General features: G+C 56.5%; 1 protein-coding gene across 3 annotated transcripts in view; it reads right to left on the reverse strand.

Annotated features, from left to right (window-relative positions):
- The window catches only part of LOC309613205 (uncharacterized protein), a 179,109-nt gene that overhangs the window by 12,084 nt on the left and 154,153 nt on the right, over nt 1-12,872 (reverse strand). The window contains exons 61-72 of one of the 3 annotated variants that reach the window (XM_082359761.1): nt 11,955-12,123; nt 11,350-11,534; nt 11,026-11,118; nt 10,654-10,858; nt 9,180-9,364; nt 9,001-9,098; nt 6,675-6,859; nt 3,075-3,280; nt 2,757-2,955; nt 1,887-1,996; nt 1,455-1,571; nt 1,169-1,310 (exon numbers count right to left, since the gene is read on the reverse strand). In XM_082359761.1, coding sequence (XP_082215887.1) covers nt 1,169-1,310; nt 1,455-1,571; nt 1,887-1,996; nt 2,757-2,955; nt 3,075-3,280; nt 6,675-6,859; nt 9,001-9,098; nt 9,180-9,364; nt 10,654-10,858; nt 11,026-11,118; nt 11,350-11,534; nt 11,955-12,123 — 1,894 coding nt within the window. Of the gene's footprint in view, nt 1-1,168; nt 1,311-1,454; nt 1,572-1,886; nt 1,997-2,756; nt 2,956-3,074; nt 3,281-6,674; nt 6,860-9,000; nt 9,365-10,653; nt 10,859-11,025; nt 12,124-12,872 lie in introns of those variants that run through there. The other 2 variants (XM_082359759.1, XM_082359760.1) reach the window with 2 other exon arrangements.

Genomic DNA, 12,872 nt, shown 5'->3' on the forward strand with positions numbered 1-12,872 from the left:
CTAGTTTAAATTGCCTACTTTAGTACACTGTTCTTAAATACCATCCTTGGGTTCCAGAGATTACTTCCAATTGGTTATGATGTTTTCTTAGCTTATGTCTCAACATATTTTTGAATTTCACTCACTAACAAACATATTAGTAACATCTACATTCAAGTTTGCAGTTGGGCTTCTAACTTAACTTTCCTCTTGTATTGTCCTTGGGTTTTTGTCTCCCATAAGATAACACTAACTTCATTAAAATGAGGTGGGAAGAGGAAGGTTTCATTTTTATACTCTGGAACAGTTATGGTAAATTATTACAACTTGCCTATAAAACTATGTGACTCTGATGTTTTATATTTAATTAATTTTAAAGACTTTTTATTTTAAAATAATTATAGAATTGCAGGTAGTTCAAAGATAGTACAGAGTGTCCTGTATATATTTCATCCCATTTCCCCCAATGGTTAAATCTTCCATAATTATACTACAATATCAAAACCCAGACATTGACATTGGTAGAATGTGTGTGTGTATAGTTCTGTGACATTTTGTCACAGGCGTGGATTCATGTAACCACTACCACCATCAAAATACAGAACTGTTCCATCACCACAAACATCTCCCTTTTTCCACCCTGCTGTAGTCACACCCACTCCTCCTCCCAGTAGCTACTACTACTAACTGTTCTTTTATGAGTGTCATGAATAATTGCTCCGTTATCAAGGGGTCCACTGCTGTTGTCTGTTGCAGTCGCCAACTTCTGTGTCTATGTAGTGGGACTTGAGCTGTGGGAATCATGCACGACATTGGTTTCAGGTGTGCCCAGGGGTTCCCAGACCTTGTAGGGCGTGTACATTCACATCCCCTAACAGCAAGTCTGTGGTTCTAAGTTTTCAGCAGCTAACTTCATAGCTGCCTGACCTCCTCGAGCTCTCATCTCCTGTGCTGGATGTCACAGGGCTCACTGGACTTGGGGTGGAGGGTGGAGGTTGTGGGCCTCTTTTTCTCTTTCTTAATAAGTACTCCTTTACACATAACTAACTTTGCTTTGACTCTTAGCTCACTGTACAACAGCTGAGTGCCTGCCCTCTTGGCGGAAGCTAGGAGAAAAGAATTGGTTTTCCCTCTGGGATGGAAGGCAGAGGTCAACCTTCCACCCCCAGGCAGGGGTCAGACTGCTTACCGCACTGTGGAGGAGGGTCCAGGGGCACGAAGCCCCGGGCACACAGGTGGATGTAGGCGGCCGCCAGGTTGCAGGCAGGTTGGCGCTCCTGGGTGCCACAGGTGTCCTGGACACATAGGCTGAGGAAGGGTGTGGGGTCCACCTGAAATCCAGCACCCACAGTCAGTGTCCTTGCCCACCACACCCTGGGGAGTAGCACAGAGGAGGGCTATAGGCTAGATCAGGGCAAGGGCCTTCTTTGTCCTGCGGTCCACCTGCTGAGTGGCCTCTGCAGCTGCACACTCACCACCCCGAAGCAGTTCCCCAGGCTGGAGCAGGGGTCCTGGAAGAAGGCCCGGCAGGTGGGGCTCTGTACCGGGCATGCCAGCCGAGTCTTCTCCACGGCCCTGCAGTCACCACCCACCTGGGGAGACGAACCCAAGACTCAGGCTCCTGCCCGGACCTCCGTTTTCCCAGGCAGCTCCACCGGGGGGCTGCAGCCCCAGGAGGGAACCACCACCCCCTCGGACTGAGAGGTTCCCTGCAGATGTGGAACATGCAGGCCCAGGAGCCTCGGAGATGGGGGCCCCACCCTCCTCAGGTCCACGGCCAATCCACACAGAGGCTTCCCTCTCCGGGGCGCGCCCGGCTCACACCTGTTCCCCTCTCCATCCACAGCCACGGCATCCTAGCAATGACGCCCAGCCCCGAGGGAGGGAGGGCTGGCTAGCCAGCTCACCTGCCAGGCGGGGGTGAACTCCTCCAGGCTGCTGGCCACCGTGCCGTCCGGCAGCATCAGCTCATTGCCTGCCTCGTTGTCGTTGGTGCCCAGAAGGCCAGCGGACAGGCCTGGGGGGCAGGGAAGGCAGGACAGGCTGTGAGAGCCTGCTGGCCAGGGTTGGCGGGGGGGGGGGCATGGCCAGACCCTGCGCCCTCCACACCTGACCCCCCCCAACACCGGTCCTGGCTCTGAAACTTCACCAGAGGGAGAGGAGAAAAAGGACTGAGAAAAGCATTTGTTCCCTCCCCGGGCCCTCCCCCATCCACCAGCCCCGTCCCGAGTGGTCAGGATGCACGCTCTTTACAAGTGTTCCTGGGGCTGCGCAGCCAGATCAAGGGGAGCGGCACGTCCCAGAGAAGGGGGCAGAGCTCTGGGCTCCAAGCCTGGCCCTGATGTTCGTGGCTGGAGGAGTGGGGGGCCAGTAAATTAAGCTGGGTCATGTCGTGTGTCCCAGGGGACAACAGGGGGAGGATCACATGAGAAGCAGCAGACCGTGCATGCTTGAGTGCCTGAAACAGGGCAGCGGTCACCCAGCCGGGCTGCATCCAGAGTTGCGCCGCCCCTGGAGTAGGGGCTGTCCCAGTGCTGGACGTGATCAAAGCCGGGAGAGATGGCCTTTGACCCTCTTCCAGTTCTGAGCTGTTTGGGCTGCTCTGATGCCCGCTCGGGTTGTCAGCCCCGAGGAGCAGCAGAGGCCCAAGAGTGTCCCTGGGCCTCCCGCCCACAGCCTCCCAAGGACTCAGAGTGCTGCCCACTGGGACCTGTCAATCTCAGCCCTGGAAGCTGACCGCGCTGGCTCGGAGGCCGCCAGTGGGGGCCCAGACCCACCGTGCTGCCAGACGCTCAGAGTCAGGCTGCAGAGGCTGGCGTGGAGGTCACAGACAGCAGACACACCGTCCTCACTGGTCAGCTCGATCCTGGGGACGTGGTCCCTCCTGGGCTTGGCAGGAGGCAGATCCAGGTCCAGACAGCTCTCGGCAGGCAGGGAGGAGTTATACAGCCTGTAGGTCTGTGGGCCAGACAGGGGCTGAGCAGGACAGGTGACAGTCTCCACGGGGCACAGGTGTGTGGACGTGACAGGAGGCAGGAAAGTGTCTGGGAGACCTGCCCACCCGCCCCCCCCTCACCCTGCTCTTGGAGGCTCACCTTCAGGCTGGGGTAGAGGACGAGGGTGGTGTGGTTCAACTCCACGGTCAGGGACGTGAGCCCCGAGCCCGCCCGGTTTAGTGTCAGCGAGAATGTGTCGTGAGCGAAGTCCTTGGCCAGCAGCAGGCTGCCGCAGCCGGCACTGATGCCCCACACCTGGCCGTCGAAGGTCACCACATGCCTGGCACCGGCCACCACAGCGTGGTCTGCAGAGAAGAGGCCAGACGCAGGGGGAGTGGGGCCCGCTGTGCCCGGGCCCTGAGCCCATGGGGCAGCCCAGCCTGTCCACAGCCTGCTCCCTGGCCCATGTCCTCATGGGCAGCCCACGTGGGGAGTGGGGTCTGCCCCCAAGAACCTCTGGCTTCAAGATGACTTGAGCTCTAGGGGTCCCCTAAGGTGAATGAGGTGTGATGCACGCTCCAACATGATGAACCTCAGAAACTTTACGCTGAGTGAAAAGCCCATTATAAAAGGGCACGTGTTACGTGATTCCATTCATACGCGGTGTCCAGAACAGGCAAATCCACAGAGACAGAAAGTAGACTGGGGGTATAGCTGAGGGATGGGGACACAGAGCTAAGGGATGCAGGGTGTCTTTTTGGGGTGATGAAGGTTCTGTAATTGACCGTGGTGATGGATACACACTAGCCACTGAATCAGACACTTTAAATGGGCAACCTGCAGTCTCCCGAGGCAACAGAAATAAAACCAAAAACAAACAAATGGGACCTAATCAAACTTACAAGCTTTTGCACAGCAAAGGAAATCACAAACAAAGCGAAAAGACAAGCTACAGAATGGGAGAGAATATTTGCAAAGGATGAGACCACCTAGGGCTTAATTTCCAAAATATGCAAACATTTCATACAGCTCAATGTTAAAAAAACAAACAACCCAATCGAAAAATGGGCAGAAGACATAAACAAACATTTCTCCAAAGAAGAAATACAAATAGCCAATAGGCACATGAAAAGATGCTCAACATCGCTAATTATTAGAGAAATTCAAATCAAAACTACAATGAGGTACCACTTCACACTGGTCAGAATGGCCATTATTAAAAAGTCTACAAATAAGAAATGCTGGAGAGGATGTGGAGAACAGGGAACCCTCCTACACTGTTGGTGGGAATGTAAATTGGTACAACCACTACAGAGAACAGTATGGAGCTTACTTAAAAAACTAAAAACAGAACTACCATATGATCCAGCAATTCCACTCCTGGGCATATATCCAGACAAAACTCTAATTCAAAAAGATACATGCACCGCTATGTTCACCGCAGCATTATTCACAATAGCTAAGACATGGAAACAACCTAAATGTCCATCGACCGATGAATGGATAAAGAAGATGTGGTACATATATACAATGGGATACTACTCAGCCATAAAAAAGAATGAAATGATGCCAGTTGCAGCAACATGGATGCAACTAGAGATTATCATGATATCACTTGTATGTGGAATCTAAAATATGACACAGGGACTTCCCTGGCGGTTCAGTGGTTAAGACTCCGCACTGCCAATGCAGGGGGCGCGGGTTTGGTCCCTGGTCGGAGAACTAAGATCCCACATGCTGTGGGGCGCAGCAAATGAAAGGAAATGAATGAAAAAATTTAAAAATATGACACAAATGAACCTATCTACAAAACAGAAACAGACTCACAGACATAGAGAACAGACTTGTGGTTGCCAAGGGGGTTGGGGGAGGGATGGAGTGGGAAGTTGGGGTTAGCAGATGTCAGCTATTATATAAAGGATGGATAGACAACAAGGTCCTACTGTATAGCACAGGGAACTATATTCAATATCCTATGATAAACCATAATGGAAACGAATATTTAAAAAAGAGTGTATATATGTGTATAACTAACTGAGTCACTTTGCTGTACAGCAGAAATTAACAAAACATTGTAATTCAATTTAAAAGAAAGAAAGAAAAAAAAGGACCACCAGGTTCCATGCTTTTGCCTCCAAATGGAACTAAGCACATCATTTTATTTATAAAGGTGAATACAAATGGTATTTTTCCATTTGTCTCTCATTTCTTGTCACCCTTGACTGAAGGTTAGAATTTGTTGAATTGTAACCACAGTTCAAAAAAAAAAAAAAAAAGGGTGACCTGGGTGGTAGGTGGATTATACCTCAATGAAGCTACTGCAGAAAAGAGAAAAGAGACACATTCACTATTAAAAAAAAAAGTACGGGGGACTTCCCTGGTGGTCCAGTGGTTAAGAATCCACCTTCCAATGCAGGGGATGCGGGTTTGATCCCTGGTCAGGGAACTAAGATCGTACATGCCATGGGGCAACTAAGCCCATGCCCTGCAACTACTGAGCCCGTGCACCACAACTAGAGAGCCCGATTGCCGCAACGACTGAGCCCGCGTGCTCTGGAGCCCACGTGCCACAACTAGAGAGAAGCCTGTGCACTGCAATGAAAGATCCTGCATGCCGCAACTAAGACCCAATGAAGCCAAATAAATAAATATTTTTTTTTAAAAAGAAACAACAGAATGCCCCCACAAAAGTCAAATGTCTTCATTAAAAAAAAAAAAAAGGACGGCCAAAGGCTCCATCCAACAGGAGGGAGGTGCCACGTGGGCCAGGCCCGGCCCTCTTCACGGTGGGCAGGAGGTGGCCCAAGAGAGGGTAGTTTGGACCCCCTGAGCCGGCGCTGCTGCAGAGCAGAGGCTTGCGTGGGGGTCGGGTAAGAGAAGCCCCACCCGTTGAACACACGCCCAGGCCAGGTACCCGGCAGCTGCTGGCCCATGCCAGCCCATGATGGCCTCACGAGGAGAGTACTGGGAGCCCCTTGTCAGGTGTCAGAGCTGAAGGTCACAGGCCGGTCCAGGTCGGACACGTGGAACCCAAAGACCAGGCTGCTTCCAGTCGCCACGCTGCCTAGCAGACAAGTACCCCAGACTCTGGGGGGGCTCCCACCTGCCCAAGCCTCCGCGTTCCCACCTGTGAGATCACGAGACCCCATGCTACACACCAGTCCTTGCCAAGCTTTCCCACTGACTTGAGACCCTCCCGGGCACCAAAGGCACACACTCGTTACCACACAGTGAGCCACGTTGCCCCCTCCAGGTGACAGAGAGGTGAGGAGACTCACCAGATCGCACTCAGGGGAGCGGATGCAAACTCCAGGGGCTCCAAGCCCCCAGGGCCCCCAGAGCTGCGTCTGGTCCCAGCACTGCCTGTGGCTCCAGGCCTTGCCTGACAGACAGTCTGGACTCAATTAGTGGCCTTCCGGCTGCAACTGGAGGTCTGCCTGGTGCTTCTCCTGCAGAGTCCACCTGGAGGGAGCTGGCCTGGCCCTCAGCCCCTCGCCACACCTCTGCGCTGGGTTCCAGGCTCAGGCTTTTACTTTCTGGACAAAAACCTGGATCTGCAGCCCAACCCTCATCCTGTTTGACGTTGGGAAGCCCAGTAACCTCTGGAATCAGCCTGGGATCAGATGGGCCCAGCACTACAATGCTGTCTTCCCTGTGCTACTGGGGGATGGCCCCACTGTCTATCTGGCCCTGCCAGGTTCTGCTGCCACGTTCCAAAGGGCAGAGGGGTCCCGGGGAGGAGGGCGGCGTAGGACTCACATCCAGAGGGGGCCCCCAGCAGACGGCGTTTGAGCCAGTGGTACTCGGCCAGCACGCTGGTCCCATACAGCTCTCGGAGTGGCCGCAGCAGCTTCTCCTCCACCAGGTGGCTGGTCACCCGGGCCACGTCCAGGGGCTCGTCCCCTGCAGGCAGCATCGGCAGTGTCACCAGCACTGAGTGGTCCCTGGAGGGAGCACAGAGGAGCTGGGAGACCCCAGCGCAAGTCGTGCCTGTCGGAGCCTCACTTTCCGCAGCCGCAGGATGGCCATGTAAGGGTCCGGCGCAAGCTGACCTCCACGGAACGTCAGCCTCTTAGGGAGGGAACAGGCTTTGTTTGGGGAGGTGGCACAATGAGGTGGAGGCTGGGGGTAGAAGTGACTGTCCTATTTTAAGGACGCAGGCATCTGATCTCCTGCCAGGGGCCTGAACGTATGTGCCCTGGCGGGGCCTCCGGCCTGAGTGGGGAAGGGGCTCCTCAGGCCTGTCCCTGAGGCTGGCTCCGCTGCTCCGTCAGGGCCAGTGACTTCTCCAAAACCTCCAAATTGCTCTACGGCCCAGGCCTCAGAAAGCTGCCTCGGTGGGGTGTCCTGATGGTGTCTCAAACTCAGCAGGTCGGAAAGAGCTCCAGACCACCCGCTCCCACCACAGTAGGCTGAGCAACAGCCCCAAAGACGCCCAAGTCCCTGGAACCTATGACTGTGTTATCTTAGGAGGCCAAAGGGACTTTGCAGGTGTGACTACACTAAAGATTTTAAGACGGATTATCCAGGTGGCCAATGGAATCACAATGCACCTTATAAGAGAGGCAGGAGGGTCAGAGAGAAGATATAAGGACAACAGTCAGGGGAGAAGATGCTGCCCTGTTGGCTTTGAAGATGGAGGCGGGGGCCACGAGCCGAGGCAAGCAGGCGGCCTGCAGGGGCTGGGAAGGGAAGGGTTCTCCCCCGAGCCTCTCGGAGGAACCTGACATTCATTTTGAATTTCTGACCTCCAGAACTACACGAGAACACATCTGTGTTGCTTAAGCCACTGAACTTGTGGTAATTTGCTATGGCAGCCACAGGAAACCAACAAAGCTCCAAGCTGCGCCCTGCACCCCAGTCATCCCCATTACCCCGTAGATGAACCCTCCATCCTTCCAGTCACCAAAGCCAAGACCCTGGGAGTCATCCCTGGCTCTTCTCTTTCACCACCTCCATCCAATCTGTCAGCCAATCCTACAGGCTTGTCCTTACAACACCCGGAACCTGACCGCCTCGCACCCCCTCCGCGGCTGCCACTGCTCGGCGCAGCTACTCTCCCATCTCGCCTGGACCATTCTAAACTGGGCTCCCTGCTTCTATCCCCCTCCCTGCCCCCAGTCTTTATTCTCAACACTGGGGCCAGAGGGATCTTTTTAAATGAAAGGTAGATCATGTCCTTCCTCAGCTCAAAACCTCCTGTGTGCTCCCATTTCAGAGTAAGAGACAAAGGCCCCAAGCTGCCCAGAACCCCGTTACCCCGCCGACTCCTCTACTCTCCACTCCAGCCCCCCTGGCTTCCTTCAGATTCCTCAAGCAGGAAGTGCACTCCCACCCCTGGGCCTTTGCACCAGCTGTGCCCTCCGCCTGGAACGCTCTTCCCATGATGTGCACCCGGCTCACTCCCTCACCCGTCAAGCCCTTGCTCAAATGCTACCTTCTCACTGAAGCCAACCACAGCCTCACTCTTTATAATGCCCCCCTCGGGGACTTCCCTGGCGGTCCAATGGTTAAGACTCTGCGCTTCCACTGCAGGGGGCACGGGTTGGATTCCTGGTTGGGGAACTTTTTTTTTTCTGTAGCACTTGGTACCTAATATACTAGCTCAGAGGTCGGTAGACTGTGGTCCATGGCCAAATCCAACCTGTGTCCTGCTTTTGGATGGCCTGCAAGCTAAGAATGGCTTTTACTGTTTAAAGGATTCTTAACAAAAACAAAAAACAAAGGCTACGTGAGAGACCATCGGGCTACAAATCCTGAACACATCACTCTCAGGCCCTTTATAGGAAGGCCTGCCGCCCCTGAGGGTAGATAACCTGGTCACTGTGTTCAGTGAACGTCTCCCTGCTCAGCCATGGCCTTCGTGAGGGCCAGGATCTATCCCACTCACCGCTGCGTCTGCACACCTAAAACAGCGCCTGCTCAAAGAGAGTGCTCATAAAATATCCGCGGAATGAAGAATAAGCCTCAGTTTCCTTATCCGTAAAATGGGGCTGAAAATGTTTCTATGGCAGGGCTGTCAGGGGAGCAGATGAGACGGAGGGTGTGCCTGGCGTGGGGCAAGACCGCAGAGGGGACAAGTTACCTGGCTGAGAAGCTGTACATGTCCAACAAGGGTTTGCAGAGCCGCCTCAGTGCCTGTGAGAACACAGCTTCAGCCCAAGACAGCATCTGGTGGGTGGCCTGGAGCAGGTGGGGGCAGTGAGAGCCGTCAGGGCCATCCCTGCCTGCAGGGCCGCCTCCCTCCCCCTCGCCCCACCTCACCAGCTCCAGGGCGCCCCTCGTGGCCTCCAGCGCTGCCGCGATGGGCCCGGACCCCCAGGTCCCCGGCGTCCCGGACACCCAGGCCTGCAGCCGCTGCACGGCCTCCTTGGCCCGCTCCTGCCACACCTCGTCCAGGGGCTGCACTGTCACCTCCAAGTAGGCGTCCTTCAGCGTGGCCAGGGGCTCTGCAAAGGCAGCCACCACGCACCGTGAGGCCTCCCGGCCCTGGTGGCAGGTGAGATGCCGCTACCCGCATCCCCGGCCCACACAGGAAAACCAGCCCCCCGACGACCCGGGCCTCCAGGAAGGAAATAGGGCCTGTGACCTGGAATGAGGTGGTGGCACTAGAGACTGGAAAAGAGTTAGCCCGGCAGGCCTGAGACTGCCCGACTGCAAGGCCTGTTCACGGGGTCAGCCCTAGCTGGATTCTGGGGGGTTCCCACCATTCCCAGACCTGATAAGAGGGCCTCGCTGTGCCTGGATTGCACGAGCAAAGTGGTTTATGCTGAACACCCCCTTTCCTTCTGCGAGTCTGGAATGTTGGTCTGTGCCAGGCAGAGGCTCCTACGTGACCAGCCTCCAGTGAGAAGCCTGGGCGCAGGGTCTCTAACGAGCTCCCCGGGCAGACAGCGTTTGACACATGTTGCCACAATTCAAAGCTGGGGCAGTGGAGGGAGTCCCGTGTGCCCCCACTGGGAGAGGAGTCTGGAAGCTCGTGCTTGGTCTCCCTAGAACCTCCCCTGCACCTGTCCCTCTGCCACCTGGCTCTGTATCCTGTCCCTGTAGCAAATCATAGCTGTGGGTGCAACTACATCCTGAGAACTGTGAGTCCTAATGAATCACGAGGCTGGGGGTGGCCCTGGGATTCTGACAAAGGGACACAAGCAGGGGTGAGAGGACATTTAATAGCCTGTCTGGCCCGAGCACTGGCCAGTCAGAGGGATGGCCGCCCTGGTGCTGGGCAGGGTCCTGGGGCTCCCTGCTGGGCCAGCTGTCAGCCCTGGTGCTCCTGGCCCTGGGAGAGGCTGGAGGGTCCCAGCACCGCCAGGAGGGCGTTCGGGACAGCAGCCTTCACGACCCGCACGGTTTCACTGGTGCTTATCACAGAACCAGAAATAGGCCCTAGAATCTATGGCAGTGGGCCTAATAGAAGTAAAGCTGTATGCCCAAAAGAAATCAGGCGGGGACTGAAGAAACTTGGGCAGCAGTCCCAGAAGAGATAAGGCAGCGGGCATGTGGGATATGAGCTTGGAGACTGACAAGAATGGACACTGTTCCAAAAGTCTGAAGGCTATAGGTCCGTGAGAAATAAGGCAGAGGGTCTAAATGAAGTTGGGCTGCAGGCCTGCCAGAAATCAGGTGGCCTTTCTGGTTGAACCAGTACCCCAGGCCGAGCGTGAGGGGCCTGGGGTCGGGGGCCCTGGGATCAGGCGTGGATTTGGGTGCAGGGTCACGCCCTGTCTCCTGCACTCACGTTCCAGCTCAGCCCGCAGCTGCTCCAGCCCTGCCTGCAGCCTCTCCAGGTAGAGTGGCACACGGTGTGTCAGCCCCTGCCTGGCCCGGCTCTGGTCCCACAGCGCGGCCACCGCCCGGCCACTCTCCCTCACGGCCCCCAGCCCCGCCTGGCACAGCTGCAGAAGGGGGCCTGCCGCGCCATCCAGGGCGCCCGCCGGCTGCACCTGGGCAGGGGAACGGGGGCAGGATCAACGTGAGGGTCTGGGGCACAGAAAGCTCCAGAAGACCCTCATGTCCGTGAGGGAGGCCCAGGACGAGCCAGAGGGGTGACGCCTCACGCTCCCTCCCATTCTCCAAGGGTGCCCCCGACATCCCAGTGCACTCTACCCACCAGGCGCTGGAACCGTCTCACGTAGGCGTCCAAGCCATGGATCTTCTCCTCCAGCCGGGCTTGCACCTGGGACCCAAGAGCGGCCACCCTGGACTGCGGACACAGAGGGACAGGCTGGGCCTCACGGGGATGAAGTGGACAGAATGCTCTCGGTGCCAGCAGCAACGCCCAGGGATGTGTTGGCCACGCTACGGGCTGTCTGCCTCTGGTTTCCTTGGTACTCCTGGACTTAGGGATCCTGGTCCTGTGGCCTCTGCCCGGGCAGGGTGGGGGTGGGGGGGTAGGAATAACACCCTTCCTCCCCCCAGCCCTCAGCCCCCTCACCTCCACGTGGCCCAGCAGGGTCCCCTGGCAGCCGTATGCAGCCAAGCGGAGGCTCTGGTTGGCAGCCTGCAGGGTCAGGCGTCCCAGGGGCTGGACGGGCTGCCTGCTGTCCTGGAGCAGGGCCTCTACCTCCGCAGTCCGCCTGTGGGCACACGCCCGCAGCACCACACTCTCCTCTTGGCTCCCTGGGGCCAGGAGGGGACCTGCTGTTGTACCCAGGACTCGTCCATCTGCCTCCCAGCTGCCCACTCCTCCCGCGCTCCACAGCCTTCTGTAGCTCCCCACTGCCCACAGGCAGAGTCTCAAAGGCCCTAGGATTTGAGGGCCTTGAACTGAGCTGCGTAAATCAACCTCCAAACCCCCCGAAGCCTGGTTTCTTCCCCATCCCCCAGCCCACACCCACCTCTGGTCCAGACTTATCCCAGCCTCTCCTGGCACCACAGGTGACCACAGGGAGCTTATCATCACCTCCAAGCTGGGGGTGCCACCAAGTTCTACCAGGGTTTCCTTTGACTTCGAGCTCTCAGCACCCCAATCTCTGTCCACTCTTCGGCCAAGCTGGGGCCTTGGCCAGGCTGCTGAGCCACACCGGTACCTCCACTCACCTTCCTCGTGGGCCACCGAGGCCTGGAAGCAGTTCGGGGCCCGGGACACCAACAGTCTCACTTTCTCGTCCCCGTCGTCCACATTTCCCTCCAGCTGGACCAAGCTTCGAGAAGCTGAGGTGGAGACCCGGCCCAGCAAGCCAAACTGCTGAGCCTTGGGGCCGCGGAGCTGGGAGGCGAAGGGCAGAGGCCTAAGTGCAGCCTGGCCTCTGCCCTCTGGCCCCTGTTGGCCCCAGGCCCGGGGAGAGGTGGCTGAGGAGGGTGAGGTTGAACCTGCAGGGAAAAGGCAATGCCCACCCCCCACCCCCCACATCTTCAGGGGCACTGGGTCCCCCCACCTTACACCCCTGCCACAGGGCTCAGAATCCCTACCAATTGCAGAACATGCTTATTAAAATCCACATCCAGGGACCTAACCAAGCGCGGCGCACAGCATCCAAGTAGCTTAAAAATTCCTGCTGCCGAGGCCTCACCCCAGAGATTCTGACTTAACTGATTGGGGGAGGGGCTGGGCACTGGCATTTTTACGTTCCCAGTGCCCAGGTGTCTCCACCTACAGGCCAGGTTTTCCATGTTTGCATGAGAACCACTGCAAATGTCTCCACAAGTTCAAGGAGACATCGTGGGTAGCACCTGGCATAAAGGCCGGCACTGAGCAGTTCATCCCAGCCCTTGCAGCCACCAGCCTTGAGGGAAGGGGACACAAGACAGGAGGGTTTCGAATGGGGTGGGGCAAAGGCAGGAAAAGCCTCCGAGGCCTTAAGAGAAGGAACCCTAAGGAGACCTTGCAGGGGGGAGGCCAACGGGCTGATTGAGAAGCCGTTGTAGGGGAGGGGAGCTACCTCTGGCCTGAACTCAGCTGCTCTGTATTCTAGTCCAGATATTGCGGCTAACAAGCTGTGCAGCCTTGAGTAAGTG

This window comes from Balaenoptera borealis (assembly GCF_965194805.1).
Source record: "Balaenoptera borealis genome assembly, chromosome: 16".
Classification (NCBI taxonomy): Eukaryota; Metazoa; Chordata; class Mammalia; order Artiodactyla; family Balaenopteridae; genus Balaenoptera; species Balaenoptera borealis.